Source organism: Gossypium raimondii, chromosome 10, assembly GCF_025698545.1.
Source record: "Gossypium raimondii isolate GPD5lz chromosome 10, ASM2569854v1, whole genome shotgun sequence".
NCBI classification, from domain to species: Eukaryota; Viridiplantae; Streptophyta; class Magnoliopsida; order Malvales; family Malvaceae; genus Gossypium; species Gossypium raimondii.
Genome location: NC_068574.1, coordinates 3067261 through 3085928, shown reverse-complemented (window position 1 = coordinate 3085928; position 18668 = coordinate 3067261). Strand labels below are relative to the sequence as shown.

The 18668-nt window shown below is 34.5% G+C and overlaps 2 protein-coding genes across 5 annotated transcripts; one reads left to right on the top strand and one right to left on the bottom strand.

Moving 5' to 3' along the window:
• Window positions 1-793: 793 nt before the first annotated feature.
• Window positions 794-13113, top strand: LOC105776770 (probable starch synthase 4, chloroplastic/amyloplastic). Of its 4 annotated transcripts, XM_012599672.2 has the most exons (16): window positions 796-1159; window positions 1470-1767; window positions 2237-2309; window positions 2424-3495; window positions 3568-3619; window positions 5079-5201; window positions 5281-5356; window positions 5434-5618; window positions 5700-5894; window positions 5978-6049; window positions 6143-6352; window positions 6553-6678; window positions 6887-7036; window positions 12255-12316; window positions 12425-12500; window positions 12605-13113. In XM_012599672.2, the coding sequence occupies exons 1-16, from the start codon at window positions 990-992 to the stop codon at window positions 12782-12784; spliced, it is 3120 nt and encodes a 1039-aa protein (XP_012455126.1). In that variant the 5' UTR covers window positions 796-989; the 3' UTR covers window positions 12785-13113. The 4 variants fall into 4 exon arrangements, with proteins under 4 accessions (XP_052478224.1, XP_052478226.1, XP_052478225.1 ...); XM_052622264.1 differs by lacking the exons at window positions 12425-12500; window positions 12605-13113 and having other exon boundaries at window positions 794-1159; window positions 12143-12279; XM_052622266.1 differs by lacking the exons at window positions 12425-12500; window positions 12605-13113 and having other exon boundaries at window positions 795-1159; window positions 12218-12305.
• A 116-nt stretch (window positions 13114-13229) lies between these two features.
• LOC105776771 (chlorophyll a-b binding protein of LHCII type 1) lies at window positions 13230-14182 on the bottom strand. Its single transcript, XM_012599673.2, has one exon. The coding sequence runs from the start codon at window positions 14131-14133 to the stop codon at window positions 13339-13341; it is 795 nt and encodes a 264-aa protein (XP_012455127.1). The 5' UTR covers window positions 14134-14182; the 3' UTR covers window positions 13230-13338.
• Between the last annotated feature and the right edge of the window lie 4486 nt (window positions 14183-18668).

Sequence of the window (18668 nt, the reverse complement as noted above, 5' to 3'; positions counted from 1 at the left end):
AATGCTAAAAAATAAGTTTTAAAAATTAAATATTGAAAATTTAACTAATGAATTCATTATATAAAATTCAATTAATATTACTTTTAATATTATCACATAATGATAAATTATTATTTTAATATCAAATTAATAATATAATTAATAATAAAGGATATTTTGTTAATTCAAAATTTTCTTGAAATTTATGTTTTATATAGATTATAGATGAGTCACTACTACGAGCTATAAACACATTAATTTGGTAAAAAAATATTATCAAATGTAAATTAATTTAAAATTTTAAAACATTTTTACATATATTTACTTTTTAATATTAAAATTAAGGATTTTAATGAGTAAACATGAGTTAAGAGTTTATTTAACTAAAAAATAGGATTTATTTAAACAAAATATAATAGTTTAAAAGCTTTTTAGTATATTGGACATTAAATATTAATATCTAATATTTTATTGGTGTTATTGTATTTTAAAACGGATTAAATCAATATAAAATTTATCTTAAATTATCATCACAAATTTAATTATATAATAAAAATATACTTATATCAATTATATTTTAATTTAAAAATATGATATTTTAAATTTTTAAAATTCTAAAAATTAATTCTAATATTACACCAAAGATAATCTAAAATATACTTTCAAAATCCTCTACTGAACAAAGGAAAATATTTAAATTTATTATGTTGGATCTAGATAAGGTTGTAACCGAAAATAGTCATACCTTAACAATAAAACAAAGGAGTCATCAATCAAAAGGAGTTTCATTCCCTCCACTGAGATATTATCAGCATTTTAAGATATTTATTAATTAGTATCTTCATTTTTTTTATACTAAGCTTTCCCTCTCAGGCAGGAAGCTATCGTTATGCCAAAGAAAGCGGTTATTCTTACCCTCCCATTTATCTTTTAAATTCGTTGGTATAGAAAAAGGGAAAACAAGCTTTTCTCAGTCAATTGAAAGAAAAAAGAATCATCATAATAAAGAAATGTCTGCAAAGTTATCGGCTTGCTTTTTCAGTCATGGCTTTAGTTGTTTGAGTAACAGTAGTTATAAAAACACTGTTGATAAGCATAAGAATGTATATATGAGGGTGCTGTTTTTGCCTTCGCGTCAATTCCTCCCAGCTTATTGTAAAATGCGGCAACGTAATCTCAGGTATTTTTTGAAAGATCGATTTTGTTTTTATCCTTGATCGAGTTTGAGAAATTTTTTACTGAATAAAACTTCGTTTGGCCTAGATATAGTAAAAGCTAGACATTATTTGCTAGAATTTTGATTTCTTAGTGCAGATTAATGGCAGGAATTAGTAACTAATGACATATGGTTCTATGTTTGAATGCGAATTATACCTAATGATTAGGGTAGTCAATGAGTTTGACTGATTATGATCAATCCAAATCATAGAATATATTAATCAACAACTTATAATCCACTTTTTTTTATGTTCTTATTGATATTTATGTAGTTCAAATCATAAAAGGCAACGAATGAGTAAACCTCCTGAGCGGATTCCAACGAGTGCAGAGTTGCTGCCGATTAGGGATGAGGAATCTGAACCTGAAAATTCTTTTCCAAATGGTGTAGATGTGGAGCCTTTTGTAAATCACGAAACTAGTGGAAAAGATGATGTTAACACTGTGATAGATGTAGAGAATATTGCCGAACAGAATTCGGGCACTCTATCTGCCTCTGCCGGAGACGTGGAGAGTACCAGTGAACAGATTATAAACGGCCTCGTGCTGCCTTCTGTAACAAAAGCTTTGGTACTTTCATTTACAGAATAAGTCTGTAGTGAATCTAGACTAAGGTTGTGTTGCTTGGTGCTACATTTTTATTGTCTGTTTGGATATTTTAGTTTGATTTGTTTATCTTTTTTAACTTTTACAGAATGATGGTGAAGTGGAAGAATAATTGAACTCCTTTACCATTGCTTAATTGTTGTGTCCAGCAATTATAGTAATTATGAGTTCTCCCTAATAATTAAGATTTCCATTCAGCAGTGATCTGATTTTTTTATTGATGCTTTATCTGGACAATATACTGCAGAGTTTTGATAAAAATGATTTCTTTTTAGGTTAGAGTTACGAACTTATTAGGTCTCGGGAGAAACAGTTAGTTATGGAACTATAAGAGATACATAGTCATATACTTATTATGTTATGTTTTCTTAGGAAGAACTATATAAATTAAAGGTTTAAACTTAAAATATTATAGCTATTTTCTTTTTTGCAGGCCATAAATGGAGAGCAGCTCTCAAGTATGCAACTAGAGGACCTGGTAGGCATGATAAAAAATGCAGAGAGAAGTAAGATAACTTGCTGTTAAGAAACTGTTGAATTTATATCTATGTAGATCTTATTTGTGTATGCAACTCGAGATATATACATATCATCACATTCATTTGTTTCTAAATATGTAGATATCCTTGTTCTCAATCAAGCACGGGTTCATGCGCTAGAAGATATTCATAAAGTTCTTGATGAGAAGGAGACTTTGCAAGGAGAAATTAACATTTTGGAAATGAGATTGGCAGAGGCTGATGCACGGATTAAAGTTGCTTCTCAAGGAAAGATACATGTCGAGTTCCTAGAAAGTCAATTAGAGATGTTGCGAAATGAGTTAACTGACAGGGGTGAGCTTGAACTATATGAGAATCAAAAGAAATTTTCGAATGAGGAATTGCTTTCAACACATGATGATCATTCTCTTAACAAGGAGGTTGATTCATTAAGGACAGAGAATCTGGCCCTAAAAAATGATATCCAAGCACTTAAGTCTATGATTAGCAATGTCAAGAACACTGATGAACGCATGGCAACATTGGAAAATGAATGCTCTTTTCTAGGGTCCTCTGTGAAGGAGTTGGAGTCTAAACTATTGGTTTCTCAGCAAGACTCTCCAAAAAGTTCTACTCTAAAGGTTGAATACCAGGAGCTATGGGAAAAGGTAGAAAATTTGCAACAGTTGTTCGATACGGCAACTAAACAGGCTGATCAAGCCACTTTAGTGTTACAGCAAAACCAGGATCTTCGAAAGAAGGTTTATAAACTGGAAAAATCTCTTGAAGAGGTTAATGTCCTTAAGGTATCATCTGACAAAATGCAACAATCAAATGAACTCATACAGAAAAAGATAAAACTACTAGAGGAGCGTCTTCAAAAGTCTGATCAAGAGATATATTCTTTTGTCCAATTATATCAAGAATCTCTGGAGGCATTTCAGGATACTCTTAATAGTTTGAAAGAAGAAAGCAAGAAAAGGACATCAGATGCACTAGTTGATGATATGCCTCGAGAATTTTGGAGCCGCTTATTGCTTACTATTGATGGTTGGGTGCTTGAGAAGAAAATATCAAACAGTGATGCAAAGCTTTTGAGAGAACTGGTGTGGAAGAAGGATCGATGCATTCGTGATGCACATATTGCATGCAAAGAAAAGAATGAGCGTGAAGTCATATCTACATTTCTCCGGCTTGCATCCTCACAAGCTAGGTGCTTACCTTTAACTAATCAATTTTACTGCATTACTGCTTTTTTTTAACGTGTCCATCTTTTTTTCTTTAGTCCAGGGTTGTACATCGTTCATATTGCCGCTGAGATGGCACCAGTTGCTAAGGTAAGACTTAGCCCCTCATATTTGTTGCTTTCTTGGCTAATCTTAATGAACATACATTTTAAGAGGTCTTATCCTTTCTAGTCTTTTTTCACCTTCAAACCCTTAACCCATGTCCATATCTAATGTTGTATTCTCATAGATTTGCTGACTCTTATTTGATTAACTGTGTCAAAATGAACAATGTATTTATTAGATTGTTAATTTCTTTCTAGGTGTTGCTGATATTTTCCTGGTTCCAATGCCTTGCATAGTTTGCATTTTTTATAATAAAAAGCTGTAAGATAGAGGAGCATCTTAACATATTGCGTTTTACTTTTTCTTTAATCTTGTGGCCTTAATATACTTGCTTGCAACTGTTCTTTTCCACATCCTCTGTGGTTTTCCATGTTCACCAATGGATTCTCCTATGATTATACTACAACAGTTATGATTGTTTATGCATTCCCAGTTACACTTTGAGTTGTTTCTCAGTTCATCACAATGGAAGACACTGCATTGTTTTCACTAAATATTTCGTGTTTATTAGCTAATGCTGACAGATGTACAGAGTCTACTGTTCTTTCCTTCTGGAGTTCAATTACTAAGCAGTACAGCGATGTCTAGGTTAATCTAAAGCTGTACTTTATGGCTTGGATTCTTTTGTTAAAGGTCAAAAACAAATTCTTCCTTTTAAAATTTCGTTGAAGTAGACATCTTCATTTTACTTGTTAATCCACATGCTTTTTATATGAAGTACAAGTTTACAACTTTACTTACCAATGGACAGACCTTTTAGCAGTTTTCTTGGATCTCCTTTGCCTATTGCTTACCTTGATCAAACAAGCTTAAAGTTTTCATTTTATTTTCCATATTTTGCTGAGAAATTCATCCTCATCTATTTCAAACACCCCTAGTGTAGCTTTCACTTTTTGCTCTTAAATTCCAAGGAACGAAGCTCCTTGGGAAGTCTTAACTGGAATTATGCATAAAGACTAAGCATGGTTTCAATCTGCTTGAAAGAAGTTGATAGTGTATAATCACCAATGCCTGTGTACCTTTGTGCCGCTGGAAATCGCTGCCTGGGTGCTTGCAAGTGTATATTTGTGATCTTGTGTTTGAACCTGGATGGCTGGGTAGCTGGCTGTTTTATGTGACCAGGAATGTCTCAATGGTGACATGATTTTGTTTCTGCATTCTCTTTTCTCCATTTGTTAGCAACTAGCCTACTACCCTTTGGGTCTTTTAATAATTACTAAATATATCTCTACATGTCAATTTCTTTGCTAGAATTGTTATTTTATCTGTTTATAAAATTGATCTCCAAATTCCTAATACTGAGAAATGAATGTTCAATAATTGTTTTCTGACTTTTGCTTCTAGCTAGCTTGTACAATATTTTTCCACTTGCATATTCTTACATACTAGTTCGGAGGATTTCTTTCTGTTGCTCTGTTCTTTTAATTCAATAATTTTTAATCAGGTTGGTGGTTTGGGAGATGTTGTGACTGGTCTTGGTAAAACACTGCAGAAGAAAGGACACCTTGTAGAGATTATTCTTCCAAAATATGATTGTATGCAATATGACGGCATTTATGACTTAAGGGTATGTTAGCATATTTGAGATGCACTAAGATCATAGGCCAATATATGCTTGTGATGATTTTATTTTATTTTTTTGACAGGCCTTAGATGTGACTGTAGAGTCATATTTTGATGGCAAACTATTTCAAAATAAAATTTGGGTTGGTACTGTTGAAGGTGAGAATCTCTTCTTTCCTTTCTAGTTGCATGTTATCTATTAGCTTTGCTTTCTGAATGTGCAATTAAATTCACAGGTCTTCCTGTTTATTTTATTGAGCCTCATCATCCCAACAAGTTCTTCTGGAGAGGTCAATATTATGGAGAGCATGATGATTTCAAGCGTTTTTCATTTTTCAGTCGCGCGGCACTCGAGTTTCTTCTTCAAGCTGGCAAGAAACCAGATATAATTCACTGCCATGATTGGCAGACAGCTTTTGTTGTATGACATTTTGGCCTCATGTTTCTTTCGGTATTCAATTTAATGTTCTGTTGACTGGTGTGTTTCTGACTACATTTTCAGGCACCACTTTATTGGGACTTGTATGCTCCAAAAGGTTTAAATTCAGCTCGAATATGTTTTACATGCCATAACTTTGAGTACCAAGGGACTGCATCTGCTTCAGAATTGGCATCATGTGGTCTGGATGCCCAGGAGTTAAATAGACCTGATAGGATGCAGGATAACACAGCACATGACAGTGTCAATCCTGTTAAGGTGCTGTAATCACTGGTTTGGCTATAAGCCTATAACAAATAGAGTTTCTTTCTGTTCTTTTTTCTAAGTTTCCTTCTTTTCAGGGTGCAATTGTGTTCTCTAACATAGTGACGACAGTATCACCCACTTATGCACAAGAAGTCCGAACTGCTGAGGTAAGAATATTTTGTAGTTTTTCTTTCAAGAACATGGTCTTCCTTTTATAATTTTAAGGTTGAACTACAAAATCATGTCCCTAACTTTTACAGGGAGGAAAAGGCCTCCATTCAACACTGAATTCTCACTCAAGAAAGTTCATGGGAATCTTAAATGGGATCGATACTGATGCATGGAATCCTGCCACCGATAATTTTCTCAAAGTGCAGTATAGTGCTAATGATATGCAAGGGAAAGCAGAAAATAAAGCTGCAACGAGAAGGAATCTAGGGCTTTCATCTGCTGATGATCAACGGCCATTGGTAATTTTATTTCTGAAGTCTTTATTTGTTATATCAACATTTCTAAGATGTATTATATATTCTCTATGAAAGCTTTTGAGTTACAATGTAAGTTTAAGGTCACCTTTAGGTTCCAATAACACAGCATTATAGGAGGTTCTTATTATTTCTTAACTGAATACTGCCTAGAGTCTTACTCGAAGTCTTTTACTATTGAATAGGTAGGCTGCATAACAAGATTGGTGCCACAGAAAGGTGTTCATCTGATTAAACATGCCATATATCGAACACTGGAGATGGGCGGTCAGTTTGTACTTCTTGGTTCAAGTCCAGTTCTCCACATTCAGGTGAATCTCTACTGCTGTTTTCTCTATGTGAACAACGGATTTCTTTCTGCTTGCATGAATGAAAGCTATAAAAACAATAAAAACTCCATTCAGGCATATCGGTCCATGCGGAGTTATTTGTTTTATTTTAAGTTGGTCCTTTTCCTGTTCCATACTTAGTACACTGAGATTTTCCTTTACATTTTCTTTTTCTTTTATTTGTTTTCAGAGGGAATTTGAGGGTATAGCAAACCAATTCCAAAACCACGAACACATTCGGCTAATACTAAAATATGACGAGTCTCTTTCTCATGCCATTTACGCAGCATCTGACATGTTCATCATCCCATCTATTTTTGAACCTTGTGGCCTTACACAGGTATGCTCCAAACTCCAAACTTCAGCTAGAGCAATCTTGTTGAATAATAAATAACTACTAGGAGTGTGTGGAAACATTGGCAACAAACAAAAGGCAAAGTAGCAAAACAAAAACAGGAGAATCGAAGCAAAAACAGAATGAAAACCTTGCAAAAATGATAATTGAAAATTCACCACTTAATTTTTCATTCAAAATTTGAATAATATGAGTTACAAGGTAATGGGCAGTTACCTAATGACTTAACTGCTCCTACTAATACAAGACTGACATTTGCTTGAATTACACACAAAAGGTAGTTGACATATCAGCTATTACATCAACTCAAATCATGAACTAATCTTACTAACTTTGTGAACAAATTACAAATGAATTAGACAAAGTTACATAGGAACAAAATGATCAAAACATATTGCTGCATTCGGTTTAGCTCCATTTCTGCACTTCAAGCAGTGTTGCTGCTAGTGTTGTGCTAAGCAGCTATTGGTCTCCTGTTGCAATGCAGGCCAAAGCTTAACACTCCTCCTTGGGCTGTATGTAACAAACACCAATTTTCTTTCTCAAAGTTTCAAATCTGGTAGCTCCTAATGGCTTGGTCAGTATATCAGCCAGTTGAGTTCCGGCTCGGTTATTGATAGAGTGGATAGATCTGCCATTTCTTAAAATCTCTCTTCTGATTCAAAATCGTGGTGTAACGTGTATCCCCTCCTGTTCTGGTCATGGAATAGATGAAACAAATCAAAAAATGGATTTTTGTTCAAGAATGAAATCTTATTGGAATTGTCCAGTTTATCCTTGGGAACGATATCACATCCCGGATCTGATGAAATAGGATGAATTGAGACGGCATTTTGTAAATACGTAATCATCTTGAATATATCAGAGCTATAATGAACAAGACTAACTTCCTTTGATTGCTCAGTCTCTCGAACAAAATGAAATTTGATCTTGAAATGTTTAGTCTTACCATGAAAGACTGGATTTTTGGTTATGGCAATTATTGACTGGTTATCAACTTTGATTTTAGTTGGTTCAGCCTGTTCTTCATTGAGATCATACACGAGCTTCCTAAGCCAAATGACTTAATTAACAGCTGCAGCAGCTGCAATGTATTCTGCCTTAGCTATGGACTGAGCAATAGTTTGTTGCTTTTTTGAGCTCTAGCAGAAAACTCCTGATCCAAGTATGAAGAAGTAACCAGAGGTGCTCTTCATGTCATCGACAGAGCCAGCCCAATCACTATCAGAATATCCTGCTAGCTTAAGCTCATTTTCCTTCTCAAACTTAACTCCATGGCTTAAGGTTTCTTTGACATATTTGAGGATCCTCTTAGCTGCTTTGAAATAGACCACATCACAGCAGTGCATAAATCTTGACAAAAGATAACACCAAACATAATATCAACCCTCTCTTGATTCCCACTGCTACTCAGTTTCTCCCCTTGAGCCACAGGTGTGCTGACTGTTTTGCAATTTAGCATGTAAAATTTATTGAGAATCTTCAAAGAAAAGGCATGTTGGCTAATGAAAATGCCTTGATCAGATTGATTCACTTCCATACCAAGGAAGTATGTCATGACTCCCAAGTTTGTCATTTCATACACCTCTTGCATTTGCACTTTAAATTCACTAATCAGTTTTTCTTTGCTTCCAGTCACAAGTAAGTCATCCACATAGAGAGAAACAATCAGCAATGTCTCATTTTCTGACCTCTTCACATGAAGTGTAGCTTCACTAACACTTTTCTCAAACCCAAGCCTAGACAAGTATGTGTCAACCCTGTCATACCAGGCTCTTGGTGCCTGCTTTAGGCCATACAGAGCCTTTTTCAACTTATAGACCTTGTCCTCTTCTCCTAGGATCTTAAACCCATCTGGTTGCTCAATAAAAATCTCCTCTTTAAGAAAACCATTCAGAAATGCTGACTTAACATCTAACTGGTGAACTTTCCTTTGTTTGTGAGCAGCCAAGGCAAACAGAAGCTTAATTGTGTCTAGCCTTGCTACTGGAGCAAACGTCTCCATAAAATCGATGCCATATTGCTGACTGTAGGCTTTCACCACAAGCCTTGCCTTGTGTTTGTTCAATGAACCATCAGCATTGTACTTGGCTCTAAACACCCACTTGACACCAATGACCTTTTTGTGATTAGGTCTGTTCACCAATTCCCAAGTATCATTCTTGTGGATCATTTCCAATTCAGCTTCCATGGCCTTCTTCCAGTGTTTATCCTTGGCAGCTTCTTCAAAGTCTGAGGGTTCAACTATTGCAACATCAAATCTTTGGTAGATAACAATAGTTCTGGTGTCTTTCACAGGAGCATCATCAACAGCTTCATTGCTTGGCTCTACTTCAACAGGCTCAAAGTTATAGTTCATCTGATCTTCTTCAATCAATCTTGCATCTGCATCATTCCAACTCCAAACCTTTTCTTCATCAAACCTTGCATATCTACTCACTAAAATCTTTTTTGTTGAAGGATCAAATATCGTATAGCCCTTTTTAGTGCTACTATAGCCAACAAAGATTCCTAGAGCAGCTCTTCTTTCAAGTTTGGTCCTCTTTTCTACTGGAATATGAGCATAACACACAGAGCCAAACACTTTCAGGTGTGAAACGATTGGCTTAAGTCCATGCCAAGCTTCAAAAGGAGTCTTGTCTTTGACATTGTGAGTTGGCAGCTTATTGAGTAGGTAAACTGAGGTATTGACTACCTCAGCCCAAAATTTGCTTGGCAGCTTGCTCTGAAATAACAGACATTTGGCCATATCAAGCACAGTTATATTCTTCCTCTCACATACTCCATTCTGTTGAGGAGTATAAACTGTTGTTAGTTAATGATGAATCCCAGTTTGCTCACACAGTTTCTGAAATCTATTAGATAGATACTCAGTGCCATTATCAATTTTCAAAGCTTTGATCTTACAATCAGTCTGGTTTTCAATTAAGGCTTTGAATTTGCTGAATGCTTCAAACACTTCAGATTTCTGCCTCAAGAAATAAACCCAACAAAACCTAGTTAAGTCATCTATAAATAGAACAAAATACTTACTGTCATTCAATGAAGAAGTCTTCATTGGTCCACAAACATCATAATGAACCAATTCAAGCCTTTCTCGAGCTCTTCATGCATTGTTAGCTGGAAAAGGCAATCTAGCCTGCTTTCCAAGCTGGCAAACTTCACAAACAATGTCTCTTGGTTCAACTTTTGACATGTCTTCTACCAAATTCAGCTTGTGCAACAGATCAAGTGATCTAAAATTGACATGGCCTAGTCTTCTATGTCAAAGACCAGTGTTATCAGCAAGACTGATGTAAACCTTCTTCTGGAGTTGATTTACATCAAGCATAAAACACCTATCTATCATTGCTACTGTGACTAACTCCTGACCAAGTGAGTTCTTAACAATGCAGGAGCCATCTTTAAAGATCAAAGAATACCCTTTTTCCACTAACTGACCAACACTAAGCAGATTCTGATCTATGTCAGGCACAAAAAAAACATCAGAAATGATTTTGTTACTTGAACAAGTGTTGATCACAACATCTCCTCTTCCTTGAGCTTCAATCAAATTGTCATTACCAATTCTAATTTTTGCATCAAAACTTCTATCAAGGTCTTTGAACAGCTTCTTATCAGCTACCATGTGGTGTGAGCAGCCACTGTCCACTAACCAGTCACATCTGACTTTGCTTGAGTTTGCAAAGCAAGAAGCTGTGAAAACATACTCCTTCTGAGCTTGAAAATCCTTAGCAGCTCGTGCTTGATGCTAAGATGGTTCCTTCCCTTTGCTTCTGCATACTTTCTCAACACGGCCAAATTGTTTGCAGCTTCTGCACTGAATGTCTGGCCTGTACCAACAGTACCTCTCCAAATGTGTGGTCATCTTGCAGTGAATGCATGGTGGGAACACTTTCTTGCCTGCATCTCTCCTTGTTTTCCCTTTTATCGAGCCAAGGCTTCTTCCCTTTCAGATTTGAACCTGAGCCTACTTTGGCCTTTGCCTAGAAAGCTCCTTCAGGATACTCTTCCTGCCTATTGATCCTCCTTTGCTCAAGTGCATACAGAGAGTTTATCAGCTCAGACAATGAGATAGCTGACAAGTCTTTCGAGTCCTCAAGTGATGAAATCTTTGACTCAAACTTCTCAGGGAGAGTGGTGATGACCTTTTCAACAACTCTGCTCTCACTGAAGTCTTCTCCAAGGAGCCTAATGCTGTTGACAGTGGCCATTATTCTGTCTGAGTACTGCTTGATAGTCTTTGACTCTTTCATCTTCAAATTCTCAAAATCTCTCGAGATTAATCACTTCTTGCTGCCTGGTTTTGTCTAACCCCATGAACTCCTCCTTCAGTTTCTCCCATGACTGCTTAGGTGAGTCACAAGCCATTATCCTAGTGAAGATCACATCTAATACTCCATTCTGCAAGCAAGTCATTGCTTTATGCTTCTTGGAGCACTCTTCACTGTATTGCCTCATCTGAGTAATGGTGGGATTGACCCTCAATGGAGGTGGATCAACATCATTCTCGATCACATTCCACAAATCGTGTGCCTGAAGGTATGTCCTCATCTTAACTACCCAAATGTGGTAGTTCTCTCCAGTAAACACAGGTGGTGGAGGTGGTGTAAAACTCATTTTGCTGAAACAAACTCAACAGCTTCGATTTCTCTCTTCTCAATTTTGTTTTGACAGAAAACAACCAACAACAGAGGTCTTCAAAGATGACAGGCTCTGATTACCATTTGTTGAAACATTGGCAGCAAACAAAAGGCAAAGTAGCAAAACAAAAATAGGATAATCAAAGCAAAAACAGAATGAAAACCTTGCAAAAATGATAACTGAAAATTCACCACTTAATTTTTCATTGAAAATTTGAATAATATATGAGTTACAAAGTAATGGGCAGTTACCTAATGACTTAAATGTTCCCACTAATACAAGACTAACATTTGCTTGAATTACACACAAAAGGTAGCTGACATATCAACTATTACATCAACTCAAATCCTGAACTAATCTTACTAACTTTGTGAACAAATTACAAATGAATTAGACAAAGTTACATCGGAACAAAATGATCAAAACATATTGCTGCATTCGGTTCAGCTCCATTTCTGCACTTCAAGCAGTGTTGCTGCTGGTGTTGTGCTGAGAAGCTGCTGGTCTCCTGTTGCAATGCAGGCCAAAGCTTAACAGCGTGTTTTCTTTTTTCACCCAGATGATAGCAATGAGATATGGTTCAGTACCCATTGCAAGAAAAACTGGCGGTCTAAATGACAGGTAAAACTACTTTACTCGAATTATATGCATGTAAGTAAATCCACTAATATGAAGTTACTTGACCGTAAAATCATAAATCTTAATTCTTTTCTAATCTTTCTTCTATAGCGTTTTCGATGTCAATGAGGAGACAATACCTAATCAAATTCGAAACGGATTTACATTTACAACTCCTGATGAACAGGTAACTCTAGGAATTCTTGAAACATGATTTGCCGACATTCCAACTTAATTGCTTTGGTTCTCTATCATATGCTTAAACCTTGGATGACGTTAAAAACCTGACAGGGAATAAACGGTGCCTTGGAGCGTGCATTTAATTTCTACAAGAACAATAAAGAGAGTTGGAAACAACTCGTTCAAAAGAACATGAATATAGATTTCAGCTGGGATTCTTCAGCTTCACGATACGAAGAACTTTATGCCAAGTCTATTTCGAGAGCAAGGGCCCAAGCGAGTAACAATTAAGTTACATTCGGTTGAGTGGACAAGTAGAAAAGAACAATCGAAAGCAGCCCTGATTTGTCGACATTGGTTATAAGTGAAGGTCAGTAACGTTAAACCTGCATTGGTGAGTTCGGTATTCATTGCACCTTTATCCAGTTCATAGTTACATTTAGTAACACCATTCATATCATTGATAAAGCTTTATGTATATATATATACACACACACATTGTCTTCAGTCTCATCAGAGTAACTTTATATACCTATATGTAAGTGGTCTCTGCAACATTGTCTAGTTCTCAAAATAATAAATAGAAGCAAGGCTGAGAAGTTTATTCGGGAATTTATTTATATTTCATTTGTCGAAATTTACAGTTTTATTTTTCGTTTTGTCTATAGCATCATGTGCTTCACCTGTTTTTACCATTTTCATTTTTGAAACAAATGGACTTGGAACAGTCAAAAACTTTGAGCACACAAAATTCACATTCTGCTTTCATTGATTGTGCAACAAATTTACATTCACACCAACAAATAAAAACATGAACAAGACAAATCCCTTTTCACTCTCTAAGTTCACTTTCCGGGGACAAAGTTGGTGGCATAGGCCCAAGCATTGTTGTTGACTGGGTCAGCAAGGTGGTCAGCCAAGTTCTCCAATGGTCCCTTTCCGGTCACGATGGCCTGAACGAAGAACCCGAACATTGAGAACATAGCCAACCTACCGTTCTTGATCTCTTTCACCTTGAGCTCAGCGAATGCCTCTGGGTCATCAGCAAGACCCAATGGGTCAAAGCTACCACCTGGGTACAATGGGTCAGTCACTTCACCGAGTGGTCCACCGGCAATACGGTAACCCTCGACGGCTCCCATCAAGATAACTTGGCAAGCCCAGATGGCCAAAATGCTTTGAGCATGGATCAAGCTTGGGTTACCCAAGTAGTCAAGTCCACCCTCACTGAAGATTTGAGACCCGGCCTTGAACCATACAGCTTCGCCGAACTTGACACCGTTCCTAGCCAACAGCTCAGGGAAAACACACCCAAGAGCTCCCAACATGGCCCATCTGCAGTGAATGACTTCGAGCTCACGGTTCCTAGCAAAGGTCTCGGGATCAGCTGAGAGTCCAGCAGTGTCCCAACCATAGTCACCAGGGAACTCACCGGTCAAGTAAGATGGTGGCTCACCGGAAAGTGGACCCAAGTACAAAACTCGGTCAGGACCGTACCATGGGCTACCAGAAGGAACAGGCTTGGTGGTTTTCCTCATGGAAACACGGCCAGTTCCCCGGATTTCAGGGGTGGAAGGGGAGAACTTCACTGCCTTACCGGCGAATGATGGGGAAGAAAGAGCCATGGTAGTAGAGGCCATTGTGAAGCAATTGATTTTGTTGGTGATGTGTGAGTGATTGAATGAGGGGCAATCCGTGGGTTTATTATATAGGAAGGTGAGAGTAAGGTTCCTTATCTACGTAATATCTCTATCTTTCATTTCATTGGAGCTTCAAGATTGTGATGTTGAACATGCATGTCCACTTGGCAATCTTTAATCCACAAAACTTCATCATAGGCTTGGCCACCATAATGACGGAAATTCGACTGTTGAAAAATTTCGAAACCTTTTTGTTTGTTTTGTTTAGAACAATGGAGCAATGCTACAACAGGTAAATGGATTATTTTGTATGAAAAAAATTCAAAAATAAAGTTTAAAATTGTTGTCAATTATAAATTAAATATAAATTCTTCACTTGTGATTCAATCAATAATTTTCGTGATTATAATTAATAGCCACAAATATTACTTGATAAATTAAACAACTCCCCTGATGTTGATTTTCTCTCCCTCCCTTTTCATTTTCGTGGAAAAATAGATGGAGTTTTCATAGAAAGAAGTTTCTTTGAGCCATATGAAATAGATTTTCCTTTCTTTTGGTGAAGTTTATTGATGCTGAAATCATGGCAGCATAAAAATACAAATTACAGGATGAGTGGTTGATAATACATAAATGTAAAATATCTTACGAAGAAAAATCTAGCTTAATTTGTTTTGCAGCATTATCAAACTACTTTAAATTGATGTCAACTAGTCGGTGGTGTTGGTCTAGTTTATACCAAGTCTCGTCCTTTTAACCCTTATAAAAAAAACTTGAAATTTATTTTAAAAAACCCAAAATTTTAATTATGTAATTCACTTAATAGTTTCTAAAAAGACCCACGAGTAGTCTAATTATCAGTGTCGAAAACTATATGATTCATTAGGCTTCATCAAGAAACAAGATGAAACATAAACATAAACATAATCATTTCCATTAACATTATTTATTACACAGCTTTTTCTCATAACAAGAATTTCAGACCCATGCAATGAAATGCAAAGCCAAAGTGGTCCTGAATTTGAAACAGGTAGTTGTCTGTTCCAAGTAGATATGATAGGGGTTATCCGGTGTGATTCACGAGTGGCACAATCTCATTGGTTCAGCAAACAGCACTGGAGATTTTTTTTAATACAAAATTCACCTTTCAACCCCCAAAATTATCCAACACTGATACGTGGTGTTGCAGGTGCCAAGTAGACGTTAGAAATCAAAGTTCCATAATGTTTTGAACCAATAGAAATTCAGATATAGATAGCCTCAGATAACTACAATGATTTCGAGGTTTGAATTGATGGAATGACCCCATCGAGTCATGGTAAGGGTCACAGGCAATTTCTGACCAGTCACAGTTATGGTTCGACACCCTCGAATCCTAAGTACTCCCTTTTGACACCATTGCTATAGCCAATGCTACTTTACTATCCAACACCAACAGTTTGAAATTAATAGATATATATATTGGTTAAATTGGGAATCAATCAAAGTATTGATTTAGAGAATAATATTCGATCAGTTGAATTATGAATTGATTGGTCGACTAAAAAATTGATTAAAATAAGTATTTTATTTTAATTTTTTATGAATTTATTTATTAAACTAATCAAACTAGTAAATTAGTGATCCGACAGATTTAACTATTGGTCCGATTCTAAAATATTACCAATAAAAAAAGTATTACTTAAAATAATTTGATAAAAGAACTTTGATATGGATAATAAAAATAAAGCTCATTTTATATATGAAATATATTTGATATATTTTAATTATGTCAGAGTAATGGTGAACGTCGTTTGCTAACATCTCATTGACCATTAAAGATGTGCATCCCATTAGTTTAATCGATTAGATTTTTATATAATGAATAATCTACTAAACCAAATAAGTCAGTAGAATTAAATAAACTGAAATGAATTTGTTGCCAAAATGAACTAACCGAACCTAAATGAATTTTAGTTTTATATTTTTTAAATCTTAAAGTTTGTTCTGAATTAAACGATAGCAATGCTTTTTAAATTTTAAAATTTCAATTTTGACACATAATAATTATTAAATTTATTAGTTGATTTTTGTGAGTAATATGTAAAAATAACAAACTGCTATGACATTTCACATGTGATAATATGTTTACACTTAATAAATCTAACAACTACTATTTGGTTTAGTCGGTAAGGACTATAAAAATAACAAAATCAAAGTGCAAAGATTAAATCTACAACTTACACATAATATAAAGATCAGTAGCAAAATTTAACCTAATTTAAAAGAACCATGACCCACATTTTGGAGTAGATATGTTCAAGTATTGAACTATCCACCCAACTCCAACCTTGAAATTTTGCGAGAGTTTGTGTAAGAAAATTAAGTTTGTTTATAATACGAGCTGGGATCAGATTTCAATATTCAAAACCCGAGCTACCCATTTTCAATACGTAATTTATATCCTATGAGATTAAATATACTATGTACCATACAATAATCTAAATATTTAAAAATATGATAAGTAATTTATGTCGAAAATTTTAATAAAAGACAATATTTAATGGTAGTAAAAAGTAAATAATTACTATATATTAAATAAAAATAATTATATTTTAAATGAATAAAAATAAAATAAAAATATGAGAAAACCTAAATAAACTTAGGATTAATTATTTACAAATATGAATAGCCTTAATCAAAATTTTCAAATCAAAATAACCACACATCCAACTCAACCAAGTTTATGAAATCTCTCTATTATTTTTTTTGAATAATCTCATTATAGGTTTGATTATATCTGTTATTTTTTACGCAATACCTAGAACTACAGATAGCTTCTCTCTAACCCATAAATAGAAAGATAACGCACTTCAATGCACTCAAACTCACGGCCTCCTACATTAATAACAATAATCATATTAATTGAACTAAGGCTAAATCGACAAAATCTCTCTATTTTTAGAGCAGTAAGCATTGAGCTTCATTTACTGGTGAAGAAAGAAACATGAAGTTTTCAGGTGGAAATACAAGGCAGGACATAGTTTTGTTGGTGGTCGGTGGTATTTTATGCCACCAATAATAGTTGATGTCTTGTTCAGAACAGCTTGCTTCAATAAAGAAGATGGAATATGGTATGCTTAAAGCAATGTTAAAATTTACTTGTAATGGTATAGTTGCAAGGTGTATATCTCAACAGAACCTGTCTATATCAATGTATCCCATCTGCTTTTATCTCAACTGGGATGTTATCCCTCACTTTAAACTTTCTTATTGTGTACAGTGGGGATGGATAGGTGTATAGGGTTTTTTTGGGCTTTAATGGAATTTCAAAATAACTATTTTTTTTATCTATATATAAAATATATATTCTAAAATCATAGACACATTAATATATTATATATTTATATTACATATATGCAAGAAATGAAACAAAGTTGGACCAAATAATCTTTTATCTCGTCTCGTTCTATTGTAATTCCTATCTATTAGCGTTACTTAACATTTTGTAAATCCATAATTCATGTTTTCATTATTTATATGTGACGAGTAAGATTTGGGCATCCCTTTTATCATTACATTTCGTGTATATTTACATTTTTGTTTTTGCTTTCACGAGTACCAATTGAATTAAATTATTAAAGAAGTCTATAATATTTAAATAAGATCACCGTGCGACTTATTCAACGGCTAGACTATTCATTCAAATCTGAAAGTCTACTAGAAATATACGAGATTTAGGCAAAAGTACGAGATCTCAAAAATGGGATTGGGCTAAAAATTATGCACATTTAAAATATGGGTCAACTTTGTGACAACATTCAACCTAAACTCAATTTGTACTTTTGAAATATATTGTTTTATTTTTATAAATTATGTATATAATATTATATATATTATTATAGTATAAACACTATAAATATATAAAAATAATTAAATATTGAATTAAAAATAATATAATTTATTTTCTAAAAAACATGAGTAAATTTAAAATAGATTTCATTTACAAATATTGATAAACATAAATAAATTTCATATTTTGAATTTATCCAAACTGAAACATATAGATATATACATATATAAATTTAATCTCACCCGACGCTTACAAAGAGACGTCCTCATGCATTATAACTCCGTTCTGGTACTTCCTTAATCATCAAGCAAGAAATTAAATGGAAAATATACAAAATATGACCAAAAAAAAACCTTTTCCTTAACCATTAATAGAAAAAAAAAAAAAAAAGAGGAGCAAAGTCCTGTCTGGCAGTTGTAGCATAATCAAACAAAAAAAAGTTTCCAAAACTTGAATATTTCAACTTAACCATGATCATATTGTTGATTTAAAGACAACCTGGTAGAAGTGAAAAACATTGACATGTCACAGTTTTTGTTCCTAGTCTTTGGTATTAAAACACTAATCCACAAATTTTACTTAATTCTGATTTTGTTCTAAAATTTATCCTTTAGTCTAAATATTTAACGTGTTCAATTAGATGGAATATGGCAGAGACATTTTACTCCCTTATCATTTCACCATGTCCTAAACCTGTTCAGCT